Consider the following 23464-nt stretch of genomic DNA (forward strand, 5'->3'; position numbering starts at 1 on the left):
TAATTTGGGGAACTATGTCACAGCGGCTCTGGGAAACCCACACAGGTACCAACCAGTGCCGGACGGCCTCGGTTCACAGCGTCCGGCCCACGGCAGCCGGCTGTAAGGCAAAAGGCAGAGGCGCCGTGCCCTCCCACCCCTCCCAGATGGCCACAAGTGCCGCTCACTCTGCCGGGGTCGCAGGGCCCAGGCTGGGGTGGGGCGGGCCGGGGGCAGCGTGCCGCGCCTCCCACGGTGACTGCGCTCATGGACATCCAGGCGGGCAAGTCCAGGCAGAGACGAAGGCCTAGGAGTGGTCAGCAAGGGCTGACGTTGGGTCAAGGGAAGGCCGAGCGAGGGCCCCGTCATGTAGCCCCGCTCCGTGTGGCCCTGCTAAGGGCTGGGTAGTCGAGCAGCCGGGCAGTGGCCAGGAGGGCCGATGACTCCCAGGCCTCATGGGGAGGGCACCGCACCAGCCTGTGAGGCCCCCTCGGAGGCGACCCCCGGGGATCTGCCACCTCACCCGGCAGACCCGCTAGCCTGTCCAGCCCAGCTCTCACGTGGCCGACTTGCACGGCTAACTTCCCAGTGTGGGCTCCCCAGTCCAACAAAGAATGAGCCCGACCCTTCGGTGTACACAAGGGCCATCAGTTGAGTTCCCAAGAAAGAGAATTTAAAGAAATTTCAGAAGAGGGGCACCTGGCTGGCTCAGTCGTTAAGCATCTGCCTTCGGTTCAGGTCATGATCTTGGGGTCCTGGGACCGAGCCCCAAGTCCAGGCTCTGTGCTCAGCAGGGAGTCTGCATCTCCCTCTCCCACTCCCCCTGCTTGTGTGCCCTCTCTCCCTCTCTCAAGTAAATAAAACATTTTAAAAAATAAAAAAACTTCAGGAGAAAACCATGTCCTGGAGCCCTTCTGTGTCATCACGGGTTTCTGGAGGGTCTGTCCCAGGCAGACGCGCCCCCACCTGCCGCACGGCTGCTGGCCACGTGGAGTGGGGCCAGAGCCCGCTCCCGTCCTGTCCCCCCGATGCTCTCGCCTCTCTGAGCTCCATCATCAGGACGGTCGTCAGGCTGACCGGCATTTCTTAGCATTTTGTAGCGAGGTTTTTCAGGGTGACAGACCACTGTTCCCAGAAGCAGAAATCAACCTCCCCGCTTTGTTACTAGGTTTTACCTGTCCCACACACACACACACACACACACACACACGAAGGTCGCACAGCCATTCTCCTATGCCCTCCCCAACCTCGATTTCCTTTCCTCCAGAAGCAAGCACTGGGGCGGACCTTTCTCTCAGGCGTGACGGGTCTGCAGCTTTCCACACTGCCTCCCCAGGGGAAGGCAGCCGTCCCGCGCCGCGCCAGCCTGCGCCTCCTGCACCTCCCGCCCGCGTCTAGGGCCTCCTCTGGCCGTGGACGGGGCCCTGCACATGGCCTCTGGGCAGGGAGCAAGTCCACGGTGCACGGCACCCTCCTCTGCGTGGGGGAGGGGCCGCCCCACAAAGCTTCTTGGTGTGGGTGCCGGAGGGCCCTGCCGCCTGGCAGCTCCGCCCCGGGCCGCGCCTGGGCAGCCCCCGCGCCCACTCGCCACTCGCCCCGTGCGCTCTTCCGACGGGGTCTGCTTGGACACGACATCACGCTGGTCCTCCCTTCTCTACTTTCCGTGTGTTTGCATTTTTGCTGTTTTCTGGGGATTTCCTCCGCCTCCTCTTCCATCTCTGGTTACCCTGTCACTGTGTCTGTCACCCCGGAAAGCACAGCTGGGCTCCCTGGCAACGCGCTCTGCTCCCCGCTCCCGCCTCCCCGAGGGGTTAGTGGCGCCTTTCCTTTCTCACCAGCTTTCCCCTCCCCTCTCATGTCCCCGCGGGCACTAATCTGGCTGTCAGGGCCACGGGACAGCCGGGCCCCTCAAACACGCGGCCTCTGGGGAACACCAGCTCCCTCTCTGCGCATCCCAGCTCTTCCCGCCCCCGACCCAAGGGTCTGAGGAACTCAACCAGTGAGGGCCTTCGAGCGTGTACAGGTCCTGTGCTTGGCCCAGGACCATCGTCCTCAGGGGACACAGGCCAGCCCGCCAGGACAGGAGGCCCGCAGCCTGCTATGGGGACGTCCTACGGCTGAGTCTGCTGGTGAAACCGGCCCGCTTCACATGCGAGAGAAGACACGGAGTAAAAACTACCACGGGGAAGGGATCAGGGCTTCGTCACCGCAGGTCAGCCTCCTGTTCCAGTCGGGCGGCTGCAGACCACTGCGCCCTTCCGAGGAGCTGCGTGGGGCGGACGGTGGCTGTGTCCTGGGGCTCTTCTCCCCTCCCTCTCAGCCTGGATGCGCCCATCCCAGATGGCCTCCCAACGCCCTGCCTTGTCTTCCACACCTCTAAGTATATACCGGGGACTCATGCCCCCACACCCCACACGGCCTGTCCCTTCTGTGTCCTGCTCCGCGTCCCCACTCAGTGGGAGATCCCGGCTCCACTAACCCCGGGATCCTGTCACAAGCTGTCTTTTCAGCCAGAACCGCGTCAAGGAGAGCTTCCGTATACGACCCAGGAGTCTGGCATCCTGTGCCGCGGGAGGAACCGAGGAGAAGGCAGGAAGGAGGCCACGGCAGGGGCAAGTGAGATGTGAACAAGGGGCCACAAGGAGGGTGGCAGAAGCTGGAGCCCCATCCTGGGACCCAGGACCCAAAGCCACTGTGAGCAGGGTGGGCTAGGGCTCAAAGCTCTAGCCCCTTGCTTCGAAAGTCCCCGGGTGCACACAGGCTGGCAGCTCCCCAGGCTCCAGCCCACCCACAGGGCAGCAAGTGGCCATAGCAGGACAAGGCCGGCCGGCAAAGAGCCAGCAACCCCTCCGCTGAGCTCCAGGTGGCCCCTGACTCTACCCCGTCACCAGCCCCTGCCATGTCCGGAACCCTCCTAACCAGAGTCCTGTTCTGAGGGTCTGGGCTGAACCGGCGCTCCCAGCCCTCCTCCCGGTGCCAGAGCCGGCAGGGCTCCTGAGGAAGCCGCAGGGTACGGCTGTGCTGCGGCTGTGGAGGGACGCCCAGCCCCCGCCCAGCCCCGCGAGGGCAGCAGACAGAGGAGGTGGGAGCGGAGTGAAGACCGCTCTCCGAGGGGTCCAGCACTGAGCAGGGAGAAGAGCGGGAAGCGCCTGCGGCTCTGGAGAGGGCTCTCCCCGTGCCCCCACAAGGGTCCGGGCCTCAGGGACCTGCCAGTGAGGTAGAGCGGTCCCCACCAGCAGCCAGAGGCAGAGGCCGAGGCTCTACCCGCACGCCTGCGGGCACCCGCCGGTGCCCTGCCCTCCTCCTGGAGCCCAGAGGACTCACGACCCTCCACAAAGGCTGGGGGTGGGGGGCAGGCTGCTCCCAGCCCCTCCCCGGAGGCCTCGCCCGCCTTCAGAGACCCCATCTTACCGCAGCAGAACGCCACCCTCGTTGCGTCGTGCTTGGCCATGCCCAGCATGGGCAGCATGGTACTCAGGATGGACGTCAGGAAGGGCACCATGCCGAACACTGCACAAGGGGGGGTGCGTGAGGGGGTACCCGCCACCCCCGCCTCATCTGGCCTGGCCTCCCCGCGCCCCACCGGAGAGGCAGAGGGGGCCTGGGCCAGGTGGTGCAGAGGCCCTTCCGACAGGCTCCGGGATGCAGGCGGAGGCGGGCCAAGCGGCACCTACCATTGGAGGCTGCGAGGTTGGCGAGGGTCTGCACGACGGAGCAGTGGGGCAGGGCCCCGGGCTGGAACTTGCTCAGCAGCTCCTCCATCACCGTGCCGACGAACCGCTTTCCGACGGCCACCAGGACGTCACTGGCGGCCCGCTGCCAGTCACAGACCAAGTCCTGCCCCCCAAATGTGCACTGACGCCCTGAGCTCACGAAGGACACAGGACCCCCCTCCCCCGCCCAGGAGAGGCCAACAAGCACCTGCCACTCCCACCGCAAGGAGCCGGCACTGGGTGCCAGGCCCTGTGCGGAGCCCAGCAGCATCCCCAAAAACTGGGATGCAGGCCCCCCTGCCCCCACAGCTGCCCTGAGAGTTTAGGAATTTTGCTCTCTGCTTCGACTGCCGCCCCTAGTCACGGGCGACCGCATGCCTGGTGCGCCTGGTATAGAGTTCCAGGGAAGCAGCTTCCCACCCCAAGCCACGCAGGTGCAGTCATACCTTCGCCCTGGTCATCTCGCTGGAAGCCAGGAGGGTGACAGCCCTGGCCTTGGCCTTGTCCAGCTCACCGATGTGGCTGCTCACAACCACCTCCATGGCCCTCAGGATCATCGTCCGGTAAGGGTGTGCCAGCTGAGCAGAGAGACCAGGGAGGAAGGTTCTGGAAGGCGAGCCCAGCACCCAGGCACCCTGCTGACACCTCCTGCTTTCTCTGGAGAGCTCCTCAGGACAAAAGCGGCCGCCCCAGCAGGGCAGAAAGGAGCACGCCCGACCACGCCTCGTGCACCCAGCGCCTTAGCGCCTCGCCCAGCAAGGACCACGAAAGGGACTCGGGGCACCTGACTGTCAGCAGCGCCAGGAGAGCTCTGTGCGAGACTCACGGGGGGTGACGACAGCCCTCCCCGCTGTGGCCAGGATCTCCCGGCCAGAGGCTGCACTGCCCCGGGACGCCCCATCACGGCAGAGGTCTCTGTCACCAGGCATCCTCCGGGGTCCCAGGGAGCACCTGTCAGAGACCACTTGGCTGGCCCTCCCACCCGAGGGCCCTCTCCTCACTCTGGGGCCCTTCCCACCCAGGGAGCCTCGTCTGTCACGGCCCTCCCCAAACTGGCAAATACACCCAAGGGTCCTGAGACTAACATGGGAGATGATGGTGCCGCCCCGCCCCTGTGCCCCGGGGGCCGCCCCCAGCCACCACTGGGGCTTCTCCTCTGCTCCGGGCGGACCCTGCACAAGCCCTGCCACCGGCCCAGACACAGTCCACGTCTGCACCTCGCAGCGGCGACGCCACCGGGCGCTCATCCTCGCCCAGACTGAGGACGTGTGCTGATGGCAAAGCTGCAGGTGGGGCCCGGGGGGAGGGCCAGGCAAGGAAGCCCAGACACCCTACTGTGATGACAGAGCTGCGGAGACGAGCCCAGCCCAGCCATGTGGAAGACTCCATCCAGCCAGGAGCCCCCAGGCGCTCAGAGTCTGGAGGAGAGGGCAAGACACTTGCTGGGGGCAGGGAAGACCCAGACTGGCCTTTCCCGAGGACTCCCCAGCCCCCAGGAATGCAGCATCCCAGTGGCGGGTGGGGGCACTCTGTGCAGTGGGTGGTACCCGGGCCCTCGCTGGGACAGGACTGAGCTTGCGGGACCAGAGACAAAGTGGCAAGGTAGAGAGATGCCTCGGGCTGGAGGAGCCTAGGAAAGCAGGGCCCACGGCCGACAGGGCCGTTGCTCAGTCCGGAGCGCAAGCTCCCTCCCAGGGTAGGCCCCAGGAATGGACAAGACTTTTGCTCCTGAAAAGAGCCAACGCATCAGAAACATCTCTATATACACGAACAGATCACACGAGCTGCCCTAGAGTCCCAGGGGGAAAGCACTAGTTTTTTGTTTTCTTCCCTTGCATCCGACCACACATGAGGCTTTACTCCTGGGCTCTCAGTCCTATTCTGCTCATCTACGTGTCTGTCTCTACGCCCATTTCCACCGCCCTGTCTGACTCCAGTGGCTCTGTAGCAGGTTCTAAGGTCAAGAAGCGTGAGCTCCCGGCTTTGCTCTTTTTTAACACTGTTCGGCTATCCTGGGTCCCCTGAGATTCCACAGGAATTTTACGATGGCTTTTCCTATTTCTGCAAAAAAACGTCATTGGGATTTTGACAGAGACTACAACAGCGGCTTATTTTTAAAGAAAATGTAGGTCCCCCCCCCCCCATTTTCCATTGCTCTGGGAAGTCCAACCGGCAGAGCACCACTCACGGCAGAGTGAGACTTGTCGGCTTCCCACAGAGGTTTTCCGTCAGGCCTCCGCAGGCCCTGCGCGCACAGGGATAAAACCACAGCCCCGGGGCGCCTGGGTGGCTCAGTGGGTTAAGCCTCTGCCTTCAGCTCGGTTCGTGATCCCAGGGTCCTGGGATTGAGCCCATGTCGGGCTCTCTGCTCAGCAGGGAGCCTGCTTCCTCCTCTCTCTCTGCCTGCCTCTCTGCCTACTTTTGATCTCTCTCCCTCTGTCAAATAAATAAATAAAATCTTTAAAAAAAAAAACACACACAGAAAAAAAAACCACCACAGCCCCTCTGTCATCCGAGTGCAGTAGGAACCGAGCGGGACAGACGGGGACAGCGCACGGGACTCGCCGGCTGCCGATCCGGGCCCAGAGTGGGCGTGTGTGAGACTTCCGGCTCGACAGTCGTGTGGCAGGTTGCCAGAGAACCCACTGTTCTGTCCCTTCCCCCCAACGGACCACACCTGCTAAAGAGACCAACCCGGCCACCCGGGCCATGTGTAGGCTGGGCCTGGGCACGGGTGGTCCCAGGGCACGGGGTGAGCCCCGCAGCCACCTAAGGCCCTGACCTGAGATGCCAAAGCTGCCCCCTCCGGCAGACTGGGACCGTCCCGGCGGACTAACAGCCCACGGGCAACCCCTTCTGGCTGGGGCAGCGGCCGCTGCGGCTTTGTGTTCTGACGTCGGGCTCTCAAGGCCCTTCCGTGACCAGAGAATCCACTCCACTTCTCACGGGGGAGGCGGGTTCACGCGGTTTGAGCCAAGGGGCCCGGAGGGACGGGAGCCACGCCACGCCTGGGCTTGCCTGCTGCGGCCTCACGCGGCGTCCGCGGGGAGACCTGGAGCGAGCTGACGAGTGGCTGGTTACGAGCCCCTTATGTTAGGATGAGATTCTATTTTTTTTTTTTTAAAGATTTTATTTATTTATTTGTTCGAGAGAGAGAGAGAGCATGAGCACAGGCAGACAGAGTGGTAGGCAGAGGCAGAGGGAGAAGCAGGCTCCCCGCCGAGCAAGGAGCCCGATGTGGGACTCGATCCCAGGACGCTGGGATCACGACCTGAGCCGAAGGCAGCTGCTTAACCAACTGAGCCACCCAGGCGTCCCTAGGATGAGATTCTAGAGGAAACCAGATGGGAGCACACGACGTTGAAACCAGCCCGAAGAAGCAGAACGAAGAGAAGGAAAGCTTCAGTCACTACCGGCAAGTTGGGCTTCTCTACTGCTTGCGACGGGCCCCTGGAATGCCTGTGAGGGAACCGAGCCCCGAGGACGGCAGCGGGAGCAGGGACTTCGGGCGGTGAGTAGGTCACGAGGGTGGAGCCCCACGGGGGGAATCAGTGCCTTCTGAAGAGACCCCAGAAAGCCCCCACTCCCCTCTGCCGTGTGAGGACATGGTGAGGAGATGGAGGTCTGTACACCAAGAAGTGGGTCCCCGCCACACATGGGAGCTGCCAGCACGGTGACCTGGGACTCCCGGCCTCCGGAGCTGGGACAAGCCCAAGTCTGCTCTTGTCCGAGTAAGCGCGACAGACCCGGATGGCGATTTTTGCCTCTGTTCCCGCAGTCGCTCCCCGCCCCTGCCTGAGCGCCCCCGTGCGCACTCTGCCCGCGCTCCCTCCAGGGAGGGGCCCCATGAAGCCCGGCTGGGATGGAGCACAGGAGCGGCAGACCCTGGAGCGGCCTTTGGGGGGCAGAGGTGCCCGGAGAGGAGCACGCTTCCACGGGACAGAGCTGCCCACTGAGCGCACGTTTACCGCAAATATGCAAATATGGGTGAAGATTTTTATTTTTAAGTTGGTTAAAGAAACCGAAAGGCTAGAAGTGGGATAAAATCATAAGTGAGCTAGAAAATGACAAGCATGAAGCCCACTTAAATTTTGCAACGAATTACTAAAACTAACAAGGGCTCCTGTAGCTCCCCTCAGTAAGCGCTCCTTGGCCAGCCCCTCAAGCGGCCGGGGTGGCCCCAATCTGCGGTCCCATCAGACGCTAATTCAGCACATCACGGCCGGCCCCTTCTGAGTCACTGAGAAGGGCACTGGCGCCCAGCACAGAAGCAGCGCGAAGCTCCACGGAGCCACGGAAGAGCCACGGTGGGCGCACAGTGCCCACACGTGGGGTCGTGCTCTCGCACCAAGAATGGTGCGTCTCTAGCCCCGGCGCCCGCGGGCAGTCCCAGCACCCTACACCAACACAGACGCCCAGGAACAATCAGCTCAGTGGCCGCTCAGGGGACGGAGCTCCTCCCCCAGGAGATGGCACCCGAGACACGAGAGAGAATGACCTCCCATTGCAGAGAGATCCCTTTTTCCACATCTGGGGGTCAAATCACAGAAAGAGAAACAGTCTTTGGAGGCTGCAGAAGTGCCTTTCCCTGCCAGGAAGAGCCCAGACCACACGCTGAGACAGACGAGAGACAGCGCACAGGGACCCAGCAGCGTCACAGTGCCACGGAGCCAAGACCCAGCAGACAGCAGTGAGGCCAGGAGGAGCGCTGGCTCGGAGGCACTCCGGCAGCACCGACAGGGTCCCCAGGGGTCCGCTGTCCCTGCCTGGCCCCTGCCCTGCCGGCAGGCAGCAGGAGGGTGGGGGAAAGGCCCCATCTCCTGGGGCAGCCCCCACTTCCACGTCCACCACGGAACACTCGTCCCACTGCAGCTGATGACAAGGGGCCTTCTCTCCCTGGGGGACAGCACAGACCCTGGCAGGGAGAGCGGTTCAGTCTCTGGCCAGTGACTGACCAGGGACAGCAACACACCCCGTGTGTGACCGCTGGATGCGGCACTGCCCCCAGCCGGTGCCCCACGCTGGCCGAGGCGCTGGCCACAAGACAAGGGGTCTCATCCATCCTGGAAATTCCCCACCTCAGGGAACGCGGCTCTGCCACAGCAACTGACTGCACAGCCGGGGACCCACCGTCACCTACAGACGCCGCCCCGCGCCCGTCCCCACTGGGCAGGGACTACCTTCTCATGCTGCCGCAGGTACTCCTCGCAGGCACCAAGTGCCTCCTCTGGCGCAGCCTCTCCCAGGGCGCACAGGGCGCCACACACCTGCTCCTGCACCAGAGGGTCCTTGTCGGTGATGGCGTCCAGCAGGATGGCGGCCAGCTCTGCAACGACACAGCCCGGCGTGTGCGCTCAGGCCCAGCCCGCCCTGCCAGCCACTGCCTTGGCCTCCCACCGCAGGACGCCGGCCCCCTTGCTCCCCTGCGCATTCCCGCCGCCTCAGCAACCGCCCCGGCCACCTTGCCTGCCTCCATCATCCACCCCCGGGGCGCCGCCTCCCACCCACTTGCCCACCGGGGTCTGCTTGGCACCCACGGGCCGCCCGCTCCGAGGGCGCTCTGGCCAGCCGCTCCCTGACCTGACCCCCAACTGACTGCTCCACGTCTCCTGCCCCCGCTGGACCGCGGCTGCTCTAAACGCCGGCGCTACGGGCTCGGGGCCAGGTGCGAAGCTGCCCCTCCTGGGAGCAGCCCAGGCCCCTAGTGGCTCCCAGAGATGCCATCCGACGCCAGGTGCTCCTGCGTCCTGCCCGAGGGCCCCCGCACTCACTCTTCACATAGGACTCGGTCATCTCGCCTCTGCATCAGCCCCAGCACGCGCGGATAGCTTCTTCCCAAACCTCGAGGAAGCAAAAACACAGCGGTTAGGTCAGACGCCGCCTGCGTCTCTAGGTGGGCACCGCGTCTGTGTAAAACATGACTTCAGGGCGCCGGTGGGGGTGCTCAGCCTGTGAAGCCTCCAACTCTTGATTTCATCTCAGGTCATGATCTCGGGGTCTCAGGATCGAGCCCTAGGTCAGGCTCCCCTCTCGGCTCCCGTCCCCCCTTCCTCCCCCACTCACATGCACTCTCTCTAAAAAATTAAAAAAAAAAAAACCTCATCAAAAAACCCCACGATTCCAGTGTCTTTTCCCGCGGGAGCTAACTGCCACAGCGGGGCAGCACCACTATGGGCGACAGGAGGCAGCGTCCCTCAGCAGCTGCCAGCTGTCCTCTGCCCCCCGACCCCAGCAGCCCCACCAGGGTGACATCAGCCCCATGTGGTGACCTGGGCAAGTGTGGGCACTGCCTCCACCTACGGCATCTCCCTGAGCTGTGTAGAGGACAGGGGGCACACCTAAGGCGGACGTCACCAGCAGTCTGTGCGGGCCGAGAAACCTGCCCCGAGGGCCAAGACTGACAGCCCTGATCACCGCAGGCTCAGGACCCACCGAGCCGAGAACCCCAGCAGGGCGCAGAACAAGCCTCGTCGTGGCTCGGACAGGCTGGGTGGGCAGCACGGGGGTCTAGCGGGTGCCCTGCCACCAGAGACTGACCATCCAGACGGCCCATGGCTTTCAGAGGTACAGCTTTCGGAGAACCTGGGGGGCTCAGTCGGTTGAGTGACCGACTCTTGGTTTCGGTGTAGGTCACGGTCTCAGGGTTGCGATATCAAGCCCCGTGTCAGGCTCCACGCTCAGTGGAGGTCTTCCTGAGACTCTCCCTCCCTCTCCCTCTGCCTCTCCCTCACACACTTTCTCTAAATGAAATAAATCTTGAGGAGCCTGGGTGGCTCAGTCCTTAAGCGTTTGCCTTTGGCTCAGGTCATGGTCCCAGGGTCCTGGGATCGAGCCCCGCATCAGGCTCTCTGCTCAGCGGGGAGCCTGCTTTTCCCTCTCCCTTTGCCACTCCCCCTACTTGTATGTGCTTTCTCTCTCTCTCTGTCAAATAAATAAAATAAAAAATCTTAAAAAAAAAAAAAAAGTCACATGCTCTACTGACTGAGCCAGCAGGTGTCCCAAGGATGCAAGTTTTAAAAGAGTAAATCCACAAGAGCACTAGAAAACAAGATAAAATTAGCAAACCAGGCATCTCCAGGAATCACAAGCAGCTAGAAAGCAGATGGAGAAGACTGGCTTAAAGACTCTGGCATCAGCAAGGTGTTTCCCCTTTCTGCCTGGAAAGCATCTAAAAGTAACAAGGAAAACAAGACACAGAAACACACATTTCATTTGTGGCAAAGCAAGAAGGCAAAAATGGCAAACCCCAAGCATCAAGGGCTGGAAACGCCACGGCTGTCGGGAGGGCTGTGAGGTTCGCCGGCAGCAAGTGCCACAAGAGCCCAAAGATACTTGCCAGAGGCGGCTGCGCACCGCTGGGCAGAACCTAGACTCCAAGTGCTAGGCCTCACCCTGTGGAGGCCAAGGCCGCCTCCCTCTACCACCCGGGAAGGAACCAGGGTAAACCAACTTGGGATCAGCAGGTTTGGAGCACTCTTCAGAGAAGTGCAAAAGGCCATGTGCACCCAACTCAAACAGGAGAAAAATTAAGGAAACAAGCATGAGACATGAGCTCCTAGCCCAGTCGGGAGGAACGCACCAATTTGCTCTCCTGACCCAAACAACTCAAGAGGAACAGGAGTTCTCAGTCACCTCGGTGACGGACATCAGGACATGAGGCCAGGAGCCCTCAGCAGATAGGATTAAGGGTACAAACCCTGTGGTTGGAGGGATTATGTGGGTGAGACCAGCCTAACTGTGTAAGTCGTCGAATGCAGAGAACCCTTCCCAGCAGGGTCAAGGGATGACATGGAAAGAGGAGGAGAAATTCTAAGTGTGGGAAGGACCCAACCCACCATGGCTGGCTTTAAAGACAGGAAGGTGGCTCCGGACCACATAACGTGGGCGGCCACCAAAAGTCAGATGTGTCCCTTAGTCCACAGGCAGTGATCAAACAGGGACTCTGTTCCTACAACCACAATGAACCAAATTCTGCCAACAAGCTGAGAGCAGGAAGCAGATTCTCCCCAGAGAACCCAGAAAAGAGCACAGCCTGACTGACCCCTGGATTTTAGCCTGGTGAGAGCCACATCAGACTTCTGAACTCAAGAACCTTAGCGTACTAAATATATGTCATTTAAGCTATGAGGTTTTTGGTAATTTGTTACAGCAGCAGAGGAAAACTAATACAAGCACCATGTTTAAGAAGAAATTACCAAAAGCCAGGGAAAACCTACCCGGAAGGATTAGCAGAAACAATCCCCAGAACTCCCAACAGGCCAAGCTCTCAGCGGCCAGACGGGAAAACACCAGAAGTCACAGAGTGTTGGGAAGAACGCTCAAAACAATCTTGCCTCAGTACAAAGTAAGACGAGCTGTAAACTAAATGCCGTTCTGGTCTCACCTAACAAAGCCAAAAATAAGACCTGAAAAGATCAAATTGTTCCTAAGTCACTCAGCTACATCCCAGCACAAAGTTCAAGAATAATAAACAGGGGCGCTGGGCGGGGGGGCTCAATTGGTTGGGCGTCTGCCTTCAGCTCAGGTCCTAATACCAGGGTTCTGAAACGGAGCCCCATATCTGGCTCCCTGCTTAGCAGAGAGTCTGCTTTTCCCTCTCGCTCGCTGGTGCTGCCTATCGCTATCTCTTTCTCTCGCTCAAATAAATAAATAAGATCCAAAAAAAGAAGAAGAATAAGAACAGGAACACAAAAATATCCAGCACTGGGGCGCCTGGGTGGTTCAGGGGGTTAAAGCCTCTGCCTTCGGCTCAGGTCGTGATCTCAGGGTCCTGGGATCGAGTCCCGCATCGGGCTCCCTGCTCGGCGGGGAGCCTGCTTCCCCCCCACCTCTGCCTGCCTCTCTGCCTACTTGTGATCTCTGTCTGTCAAATAAATAAATAAATCCTAAAAAAAAAATCCAGCACCAACAAGGTAAAATAACAATGCCTGGCATCACGCAAAGAAGCAAAAAAATACAACCCACAGTGAGAATGAATCAGTGAATACAAACTGACCCAGAAACGAGGCAGAGAAACTAGTAAACAACACTCAGACAGTTATTATAACTGTGTCTGTCTCATATACTCAAAAAATCCACAAGAAAGACTGCATATGTTAATATAAAAAGGTTAAAGAAAAAGGATGGTAGGGACGCCTGGGTGGCTCAGTGGGTTAAGCCGCTGCCTTCGGCTCAGGTCATGATCCCAGCGTCCTGGGATCGAGTCCCACATCGGGTTCCTTGCTCAGCGGGGAGCCTGCTTCTCCCTCTGCCTCTGCCTGCCACTCTGTCTGCTTGTGCTCACTCTTGCGCTCTCTCTCTCTCTCTCTGACAAATAAATAAATAAATAAAATCTTAAAAAAAAAAAAAAAAGGATGGTAAAAGACAAGGCTGACGTGAGTTATAAGAAAGCTGGAGTGACTATGTCAATATTAGATGAAACAGATCGGAGACATAACGATCCTAAACATTTATGTGCCTAATAGGAGAACTTCAAAATACACAAAGCCTGAACTAATGAACATGTAAGAAAAAATAGACAAATACAAATTGTAGTGGAGATTTCTCCATAATTAGCAAAACAACTGCAAAACTAATCATTAAGTGTAGAGAAGTCCTGAACAATACCATCAACCAACTTGACCTACATAGTATTTACAGAACCATCTTTTCATTAGCAGTAGAATATGTTTTTTCTGAAAGTATATGGAATATTTATCAAAACTGACTACAATCTGGGCAGGAAAACAAACCTCAGTCAATTTAAAAGAGTTCAAGTCATACAGAGTATGTTCTCTGACTGCAATAGAATTAAATTAAAAATCAGTAAGAGAAAGCGATCTGACATATCCCCAAGTCATTTATTTATTTATTTATTTGAGAGAGAGAGAGAGAGAGAGAGAGAGAGAGAGACCAAGAGAGGGAACACAAGCAGGGGGAATGGGAGAGGGAGAAGCAGGCTCCCCCCTGAGCAGGGAGTCCGATGCGGGGTTCCATCCCGGGCTCAATCCCAGGACCCTGGGATCACAACCTAAGCCAAAGGCAGACGATGCTTAACAACTGAGCCACCCAGGTGCCACCCCCTTAGTATTTTAAAAAGTACTTAACGTGCCTCAAAATAATACATGAAGCAAAAAAGAAATCAAAAGTAAAATTACAAGGCATTTTGAAGTGAATGAAAATGAAAAAATATACCAACATTTGTGGGACATTTATAGCACTAATGTCTAGTAAAGAAGAACGAGGGGCACCTGGGTGGCTCAGGGGGTTAAAGCCTCTGCCTTCGGCTCAGGTCATGATCCCAGGGTCCTGGGATCGAGTCCCGCATTGGGCTCTCTGCTCTGCAGGGAGCCTGCTTCATCCTCTCTCTGCCTGCCTCTCTGCCTACTTGTGATCTCTGTCAAATAAATAAATAAAGTCTTTAAAAAAAAAAAGAATGAGAGGTGACATCACTAGAGTTTAGTGACATTAGAAGTTAGAAATAAATTAGAAAGTAAATATACACTATGCATAACTTTATGCCAATAAATTGAACTTTTTTCTTTTTTAAGTATACCGAACACCCTAAAAGAAACAGACGAGTCAGAGCACCTTGGCGGGCTCAGTCAGAGGAGCGAGAGACTCTGGATCTCAGGATCATGAGTTCAAGCCCCATGTTGGGTGTAGAGATTACTTAAATAAATAAATAAACTTAAGAAAAAAAAAGAAAGAAATAGGGGCACCTGAGTGGCTCAGTCAGTTAAGTGTCTGCCTTCAGCTCAGGTCATGATCCCAGGGTCCTGGGATCGAGTCCTACATCAGGCTCCTTGCTCAGCAGGAAGCCTGCTTCTTCTGCCTGCCACTTCCCATGTTTGTGCTCTCCCTCTCTCTCTCTGACAAATAAATAAAATCTTAAAAAATCAACTGTTTTGGGGCACCTGGGTGGCTCAGTGGGTTAAACCTCTGCCTTCGGCTCAGGTCATGATCTCAGGGTCCTGGGATCGAGTCCCGCATCAGGCTCTCTGCTCAGGAGGGAGCCTGCTTCCCCCTCTCTCTGCTGCCCCTCTGCCTACTTGTGATCTCTGTCTGTCAAATAAATAAATAGATAAATAAATAAATAAATGATCTTTAAAAAATTTTTAAAAATCAACTGTATTTCTATTTGTTAACAATAAACAATCAAAAATGGGAACTCGTGCCATTTGCTGAGTAAAGTAATATGAAATATTTTCCCCCACCCTGCCAAAATATGAAATATTGAAAAATAAATTTGACAAGAGATAGATTAGACAGTAACGCTATCAAACACTGCAGAGATAGACACACACACACTTAAGGTTTATATATTTACTCGAGAGAAAGAGAGAGAGAGTGGCTGGGGTAAGGGCCGAGGGCGAGGGACAAGTAAAGTCTGCACTGAGCATGGAGGCCAGCGCTGGGCCGCACCTCGGGCCCCTGAGATCCCAACCGGAGAGGAAACCAAGAGTCAGAGGCTTAACCAACTGGGCCACCCAGGCGCCCCACGCCGCTGAGAGACATTAAGGAAAACGTAAATAAATGGAGAGACAGTGTGCGAAGGTACCGATTATTCCCGAATGGATCTACAGATTAAATGCGTCCCACTCAAAATCCCAGCAGGCTTCTTGTAGGAACTGGGGGACTAGCCCTACAACTCGTACGGAAGTGCAAGGCCTTAGAACAGCCAAAACAATTCTGAAACCAAACCAAACCAGACTGGAGGATTTCTACTACCTGACTTCACGACTCACGCGGCCAGCTGATTTTCCACGGAGGTACGAAGTCTATGCAGTGGGGAAGAGACCGTCTTTCCAACAAACAGCACCGAACACCGACACGCAGCGGGACAAACCGCAGCCCGTCCTTCCCACCACGCACGAAACTCAAAATAACTTACGGACCTAAATGTAAAAGTTCAAACCAGAAAATTTTGGGGGGGGGGGGGGTAAAAAGCAGAAGACAATCTCTATGACCGATACCAAAAGCAAAAGGGCTCTGGGGAAAAAGAAAAGACTTGATAAACTGACATTCATCAAAAAACTTCCGCTGTTTTTATTAAATAAATTTTGTATTTATTAGGCACCTGGGTGGCTTAGTCAGTAAGCCTCTGCCTTAGGCTCAGGTCATGATCCCAGGGTCCTGGGATCGAGCCCTGCATCAGGCTCCCAGCTCAGCCAGGAGCCTGCTTCTCCCTATCCTACCTGCGTGTGCTCTATCTCTGTCTCTCTTAAAAGAAAAAAAAAGCGGGGGGGAGGGGGAGAGCCTGGGTAGCTCAGTTGTTAAGCATCTGCCTTTGGCTCAGGTCATGATCCCAGCGTCCTGGGATAGAGCCCTACATCAGGCTCCCTGCTCGGAGGGAAGCCTGTTTCTCCCTTTCCCACTTCCCCTGCTTGTGTTCTCTCTCTCACTGTCTCTCTGTCAAATAAAAAAATAAAATATTTTTAAAAATATGCCTACTCTTTTATTTTAGAGAGACAGAGAGAGAGCACATGCCAGGTGAGGGAGAGAGGAAGAGCAAGAAGAGAAGCAGATTTTCAGCTCAATCCCAAGACCCTGAGCCAAAACCAAGAGTCGGAGGGAGGCTTAACCGACTGAGCCACCCAGGCCCCCCAAAAAACTTCCTCTCTTTGGATATACTGCTAAGGGAATGAAATTAATGGCACCAAGGCACACCACTCAGTAACAGACACACCGTAAAATACATCAGTACCCCTCCCCATTGCTCTCCTTTCCCTACTTCTGCCCTCCCACAAGCCCGTAGATGCCCTGCTCCCCCGCGAGGGTCCTATTCCTGAGCCGTCCTGCCTCAGCCACTCCCCCTTCCCTGCCTCCTCCATGCTCAGGGTGAGGATTCTTGCCAACACTGATGCTAGCACGATGCCGCACCGCTGCTTACCCGTCCTCCTGCTGCGCGCAGCACCCAATACCTCCCACGCACGATGTGTCAGCCTAGACCCGAAGCCCTTGTCGCTTCTCTCTCAGCCCTTTACATTCTAGGTGTCCTGGCCCCCCAGAAACCCCAGGCCTGGGTTGGACTCTCAGCACCTCGCTTCTGCCTGTCCTCTGCAAGCGTGCCGCGTCCAGGCCCTCTGACTGGGGACGCCCACTCACTCAACAGCCCACTCCTATTCCCACACCTCACCCAGGACACGCCCAACCTTCCAGCAAGTGAGCCAATATTCCCACTTTGTTCAAGTGATGTATATGGGGTCAGTGCAAAATATTACCAGTTGTAGGCTCCAGTCTCCCTGCCATTTCCAGTGCATCAAGAGCAAGGGAAAACGTTTTGATTTTCATCCTTAGTGCGCACAGCATTTTTAAAAACCTGTTCAGGGGCACCTGGGTAGCTCAGTCAGTTGAGCGTCCGACTTTGGTTTTGGGTCAGGTCATAATCTCATGGGTCCTGGGATCAAGCTCCAAGCTGAGTAGGGAGGCGCTGTAAGAGTCTTACCCTCTGCCCCTACCCCCACTCACTTGCTCGCTTGCTTTAAAATAAATCTTATTTTTAAATTTTTTATTATTTTTTTATTATTGTGTTATATTAATCACCATACAGTACATTCAAGAGTTTTTGATGATGATTCATTGTTTGCATATAACACCCAGTGCTCCCCAAAGTCCATGCCCTCCTTAATGCCCACCACCGGGCTCACCCATTCCCCACCCCATTCTAACTGGTGTAAGGTGGTACTTCAATGTGGTTTTGATTTGAATTTTCCTGATGGTTAATGACGATGAACATTTTTCATGTGTCTGATAGCCATTTGTATGTCTTCTTTGGAGAAGTGTCTGTTCATGTCTTCTGCCCATTTTCTGACATGATTATCTGTTTTTTGGGTGTTGAGTTTGAGGAGCTCTTTATAGATCTTGGCTATCAGCCCTTTGTCTGTACTGTCATTTGCGAATATCTTCTCCCATTCTGTGGGTTGTCTTTTTGTTTTGTTGACTGTTTCCTTTGCTGTGCAGGTTTTTATCTTGATAAAGTCCCAAAACTCCTTTTTTCCTTTTGTTTCCTTTGCCTTTGGAGATATGTCTTGAAAGAAGTTGCCGTGGCCAATGTCGAGGAGGTTACTGCCTATGTTCTCCTCTAGGATTTTGATGGATTCCTGCCTCACGTTGAGGTCTCACATCCATTTAGAGTTTATCTTTGTGTCTGGTATAAGAGAATGGTCAAGTTTCATTCTTCTGTATATAGCTGTCCAATTTTCCCAGAACCGTTTATTGAAGAGACTGACTTTCTTCCATTGGATATTTTTTCCTGCTTTGTCAAAGATTATTTGACCACAGAGTTGAGGGTTCATATCTGGGCTCTCTACTCTGTTCCACTGGTCTATGTGTCTGTTTTTGTGCCGGTACCTTGCTGTCTTGGTGATTACAGCTTTGTAATATAGCTTGAAATCAGGCAACATGATGCCACCAATTTTGTTTTTCTTTTTTAACATTTCCTTGGTGATTCAGGGTCTTTGCCAGTTCCATACAAATTTTAGGATTGTTCCAGCATTTTGAAAAATGCCGTTGGTATTTTGATCAGGATGGCATTGAAAGTGTAGATAGCTCTAAGCAGTATAGACATCTTAACAATGTTTATTCTTCTGATCCAAGAGCATGGAATGGTCTTCCATCTTTTTGTGTCTTCTTCAGTTTCTTTCATGAGTGTTCTGTAGTTCCTCGAGTACAGATCCTTTACCTCTTTGGTTAGGTTTATTCCAAAGTATTTTGTCATTCTTGGTGCTACTGTAAAGGGAATCGATTCTCTAATTTCTCTTTCTACAGTTTCATTTTTAGTGTATAAGAAAGCAGCTGATTTCTGTACATTGACTTCGTATCCTGCCATATTACTGAACAGCTGTATGAGTTCTAGTAGTTTGGGTGTGGAGTCTCATGGGTTTTCCACATAGTATCATGTCATCTGCAAAGAGAGAGCATTTGACTTCTTCTTTGCCAATTTGAGTACCTTATATTTCTCTTTGTTGTCTGACTGCTGTTGCCAGGACTTCTAGTACTATGTGCAACAACACTGGCAAGAGTGGGCACCCTTGTGTTCCTGATCTCAGTGGGAAGGCTCTCACCTTTTCCCCATTGAGAATGATATTCACTGTGGGTTTTTCATAGATGGATGTTATGAAGTTGAGGAATGTTCCCTCTATCCCTATACTCTGGAGAGTTTTAATCAGGAACGGATGCTGTACTTTGCCGAATGCTTTTTCTGCATCAATTGAGAGGACCATGCGGTTCTTCTTTTTATTTATGGGTTCTATCACATCGATTGATTTGCAATATTAAACCACCCCTGCATCCCAGGGACAAATCCCACCTGGTCATGATAGATAACCCCTTTAATGTACTGTTGGATCCTACTAGCTAGGATCTTGTTGAGAATCTTGGCATCCGTATCCATCAGGGTATTGATCTGAAATTCTCCTTTTTGATGGGGTCTTTGCCCGGTTTTGGGTGGCTCAGTCAGTTGAGTGTCCAACTTTGGTTTTGGCTCAGGTCATGGTCTCGCGGGTTCTGGGATCAAGCTCCAAGCTCAGCGGGGAGTCCGCTCTAAGATTCTCACCCTCTGCCCCTCCTCCCACCCCACTTACTCACTCACTCTCTCTAAAATAAATAAATCTTTAAAAAAACCAAAAACTGTTCATGGAAGGAATAGAATCAAACTCCTCCCATATAACTCAATATTATAGAGCTCAATTTTCATGAATCTACAAATATATGAGACAGGATATTGAAGGGTATTTGATGAAATGGTCCAAAATTCATATAGAAGAATTAATGTACAAGAATAGCCAATTAAAGAAAAAAAAAAAAGGGCGCCTAGGTGGCTCAGTGGGTTAAAGCCTCTGCCTTCTGCTCAGGTCATGATCTCAGGGTCCTGGGATCAAGTCCCGTATCGGGCTGTCTGCTCGGCAGGGAGCCTGCTTCCTCCTCTCTCTCTCTGCCTACTTGTGATCTCTCTCTGTGTGTCAAATAAATAAATAAAATCTTTAAAAAAAAAAAAAAGAACAGCCAGTTAAATTTTTAAAAAGTATATGAAGAGGAGGATTTGTCCTATATTATGTTAAAGTGTATTAAATCAATGGAACTACATAAAAATTCCAGAAATGAACACCAGTAAGGAAGAAAACATTACGCAAGAAAGACAGAGTTTTAAATCATACAGACCGATTAATCAATAGTGTTGAAACAGCAAATTAAACACTCAGGGAAAACACTAGCCTCCCCACACCTCTCCTTATCCCAACACGAACTCTTATTAACATAAGAGTTAAATGGAAAGATGAAATATGGGGCGCCTGAATGGCTCCGTGGGTTAAAGCCTCTGCCTTCAGCTCAGGTCATGATCCCAGGGTCCTGGAATCAAGCCCCGCATCGGGCTCTCTGCTCAGCGGGGAGCCTGCTTCCCCCTCTCTCTCTCTGCCTGCCTCTCTGCCTACTTGGGCTTGTGCTCTGTCTGTCAAATAAATAAATAAAATCTTTAAAAAGAAAAAAAAGAAAGATGAAATGTTAAAGTCCAAATAGGAAGCACACGTAAACCTTCTATAGTCTTAAAGTAGGAAAGGACGTGCTACGCCAGACACAAAAACCCAGACACGTTAACGAACACTGTTCAGTTTGACTATCAAAAAAAAAGTCAAGTTTCTGAGTGAAAAGATACATAAAATTTGAGAACCGTGTGCTCAGTTACACCTCTGCGCACAACCGTACGTGCTCACACACCTGGTCCGACCGCCAGAGCAGAAGGTCAATAAGCGACAAAGTAGCACAAATCACTCGTCACACACGCAAGAGGTTGCACGGCGGGAGTCTGGCACACGGCAAGCCCGGCGGGCAGCGGCGGTCGTCCTGGGGGTGAGGGCCAGCAGAGCCTGTGGGGCACCTGCCGCCGGCCCAAACAGTCACACCCGCGACAGGATCCCCCCCATTTTGAAACCGTCACACAAGCGCGAGCACGGGAGCGTGGCAGGGAGCGGAGCTTGTAGAGTCTAGAGCTCGACCGCCGGGTGGAAAAGTGAAGAGCGCGCGGCCAAACAAGGCCAGCGGGAGACGTCCTGTCCGCACCACCGCCGCAAGTCAGGTGACCTGTGTGTGACGCGGGACACGCTGAGACAGCACAGACTGCTCTCTGCGGAGACAAACCAACGTGAGCAGGTCGCTGGAGGCAAACCATGACAAAAGCCCCGTGGGGGAAGAGGGTGCAGGGACAAGGAAGGCTCTGGGCCCCGAAGGCGCCCTGTGTCTTGCAGGAAGCGTGTGCCGAGCACGGATTGCCCGGCCAGCACCTCAGAGGCTCCGTCTGGTTTAGTACACAGAGCCCAGCAGGTTGGAGAGGAACCCACTGCTCGTTAGCGGCCAGCTACCGGCACAGCAGGACTCGCCCAGGACCGGCTCCCACAGGCTCCACTCTCCGCCCGTGCTGTGGCGCAGACCAGCACAGGTCAAAGGCAAGGTCGAGGAGGGCCTCCCTCCCTGCATCCTACACATCGTAGCCGAGTGCAGCAGCAGCTTCTTCCTCATTCACCTGGACAGGCGTTCCACCACATCTAGGAAGCCGGCCAGGCGCCGTCTGAGCCCGCGGAGTCCAAGACCTTGGCTTGAAGGACACCCACGTGTATCATGGCTGCCACGCGACATGGCAGAGGCTAACAGAGGCGCTGGGCCAACTGCTCCAAGCCCAAGGTGGGTCAGGAGGAGGCATGGGAGGCGAGGAGGCCACAGACACCACTGCCCAGAGGAAGCCACGCGCCTAAGGGTCAGGCCACCGTGTGGGGTCACGGGAATGACCCAGCCCTGCAGCAGGCCCCAGGACCCTCTCTTCTGGCACAGGAGCCAGAGAAGAATCCACTTCCAGAGTCACCAACAAGAATCTGGGCTGAGGATCTAGGGAAGACAGTTCAACAGTTCATTGCTCACCATCCCTCAGGAACACTATTTCTCAACCCAAGCTGTCCCAAGCTGGGTCACTGGGTTCACACGGAAACCCCCAGAGCCACGTGGCCCTCCAGCTCAGTGAAGAAATCCCAGTCCTCGTAACTCCAGGGCCAGTATGCCCTGAGCACTGGCCAGGCGCCCACAAGAGCCACAGGGGCTTTCTGGGACATACCTCAAGGAGACTGAATGATTCAGCCCACGGAAGAGGCTCACGAGGTCCGCAGTGGCTGGTCACACGCTCGCCGTGACCGGACCGCTTACCTGGGCCTCAGCGGACCCTGGCCTGAGCGCAGACACCGTGTCTGCAGGTGGGACTAGCGGGGAACGCAAGCAGGCATGAGCCCCCCAGTTTCCAGCTCTGATCTACGGCTGTCCCTCGGGAGGCAGCAACCAGCCCTGGGCAGTGAGAAACAGCGAGACGCAGGTCCCAGCAAGGCAGGGCAGCCTGAACACTGGTTTCAAGGTAACCAAGGGAGCTCAACTCAGTCATTCCACTCCGACACCACAGAGAGACCAGAGACACCTGCTCACTTGAACCACGACAGCCTGAGGCCTGGAAGTAAAGACCCTGCTGACAGCAGCATCCCCAGACCCCTTGGGCACCAGAACTACAGGCGTGAGATGTAGCCGCGTCACGATCAAGCCACTGCTGGAGGGTCCCACAACTGACAACTCCCACGTGGGTCTCCCGGGGCCCAGTGCCCGCTGGGTATCTCCATCTGGACCCCTCAAACCCAACAGCTCCAATGCTCACCTTGCCTTCTTCACCCGACCTCTCCCTGGCCCCCAACACACCTGCCTCTTTTCCTGCATCATCACGCACTCAGCGGTCGGGTCAGGAACCAGCATCACGGCTCCTGCTCCTCCGTCTCCCTCCCCACACCTGACCCTCTTCTCCACCCCCCACCACCATCCCTTTCAGAAGGGGTCCCTGCCTCCAAGACTGTGCCCTCAGAGCCAGCCTCCACCCCAACCCCACCTGCTCCCCACACCAGCCAGCCACTGCAGCCACGTCCCCAGGCAAGGCCAGTCCTCCGGTTCCCCCACCAGACCCGCGGCCCCCACCCCACCCCACCCCTCTGACTCACTTCACGGCTCTCGAGCCGACCAGCCCCGCGCCCCCCTCCACCGGGCTGGCAAAGCGAAGGTCTGCAAGCGTGCGGTCGGGAACAGAGCCCTGTCCTCGGGCCCTGGCGCTGCACTGCAGTCGTGCCGGCGCTGCAGGAAGCCGGGAGCCCCGGCACTCGGGCCTCGCAGCCGGGGGCCGCGGGCCGGCCTGGCCCAGCACCACCTGGCCCTCACCCTGACCTGCCGGCTTCACGACCTGGCCGCTGCGCCCAGCAGTCCTCGCGGCGTCCGGACACACCAGTCCCTGCGCCGGACCGCCTCCCCCGACGCCCGCGGCGAACGGGAAGGGGCCTCTCCGAGTTCAGGTTCTGCTTCCCCTAGAGGACAGTCCGCCGTGCCCGGGGCGCGCCTCAGGCCCCGCACCCCGCGCCGGCGTGGGGCAGAAGGGGCGCGGCCGGCTCCCGGGCCTCTTCCGGGCTGCGGCGCCGGCTCCTCGGCCGCGCCGGGCGCACCTGGGCCCCGGCCGGGGGGCGGTCTCGGCCCCGCGACGCCCAGGACCCTCCTCGCGCTCGCCCGCTGACCTTGGGAACGCGCCTCCCGACTCGGCTTCCCACGAGGCCCCGGCCGACGGCGCGGACCCCAGACTCTCCGGCCGCGGCTCCCCCGACGGACGCCTCTCCAAGCGAGCGCCGCCGGTCCCCGGGCGCCGCTTTACTTGAGGAGCTGCCGCCCCGGCCCGGGCACCGCCCTCCCAGCCTACCCGGCCCGGAGTGGCGGGCTGGGTCGTACGCCGAGCC

At 56.2% G+C, this 23464-nt stretch overlaps 1 protein-coding gene across 6 annotated transcripts in view; it reads right to left on the minus strand.

Annotated features, from left to right (window-relative positions):
• LOC111146537 (maestro heat like repeat family member 1) overlaps positions 1–23334 on the minus strand; it is a 60528-nt gene extending 37194 nt beyond the window's left edge. For all 6 annotated transcript variants that reach the window (XM_022502113.1, XM_022502114.1, XM_022502109.1 and 3 more), the window contains exons 1-6: positions 23249–23334; positions 9464–9533; positions 8873–9018; positions 4139–4270; positions 3654–3816; positions 3391–3489 (exon numbers count right to left, since the gene is read on the minus strand). In XM_022502113.1, coding sequence (XP_022357821.1) covers positions 3391–3489; positions 3654–3816; positions 4139–4270; positions 8873–9018; positions 9464–9485 — 562 coding nt within the window. In that variant the 5' untranslated portion in view covers positions 9486–9533; positions 23249–23334. The remainder of the gene's footprint in view (positions 1–3390; positions 3490–3653; positions 3817–4138; positions 4271–8872; positions 9019–9463; positions 9534–23248) is intronic.
• Between the last annotated feature and the right edge of the window lie 130 nt (positions 23335–23464).

This window comes from Enhydra lutris, unplaced genomic scaffold, assembly GCF_002288905.1.
Source record: "Enhydra lutris kenyoni isolate GAN:26980312 unplaced genomic scaffold, ASM228890v2 scaffoldscaffold14, whole genome shotgun sequence".
In the NCBI taxonomy this organism is placed as follows: Eukaryota; Metazoa; Chordata; class Mammalia; order Carnivora; family Mustelidae; genus Enhydra; species Enhydra lutris.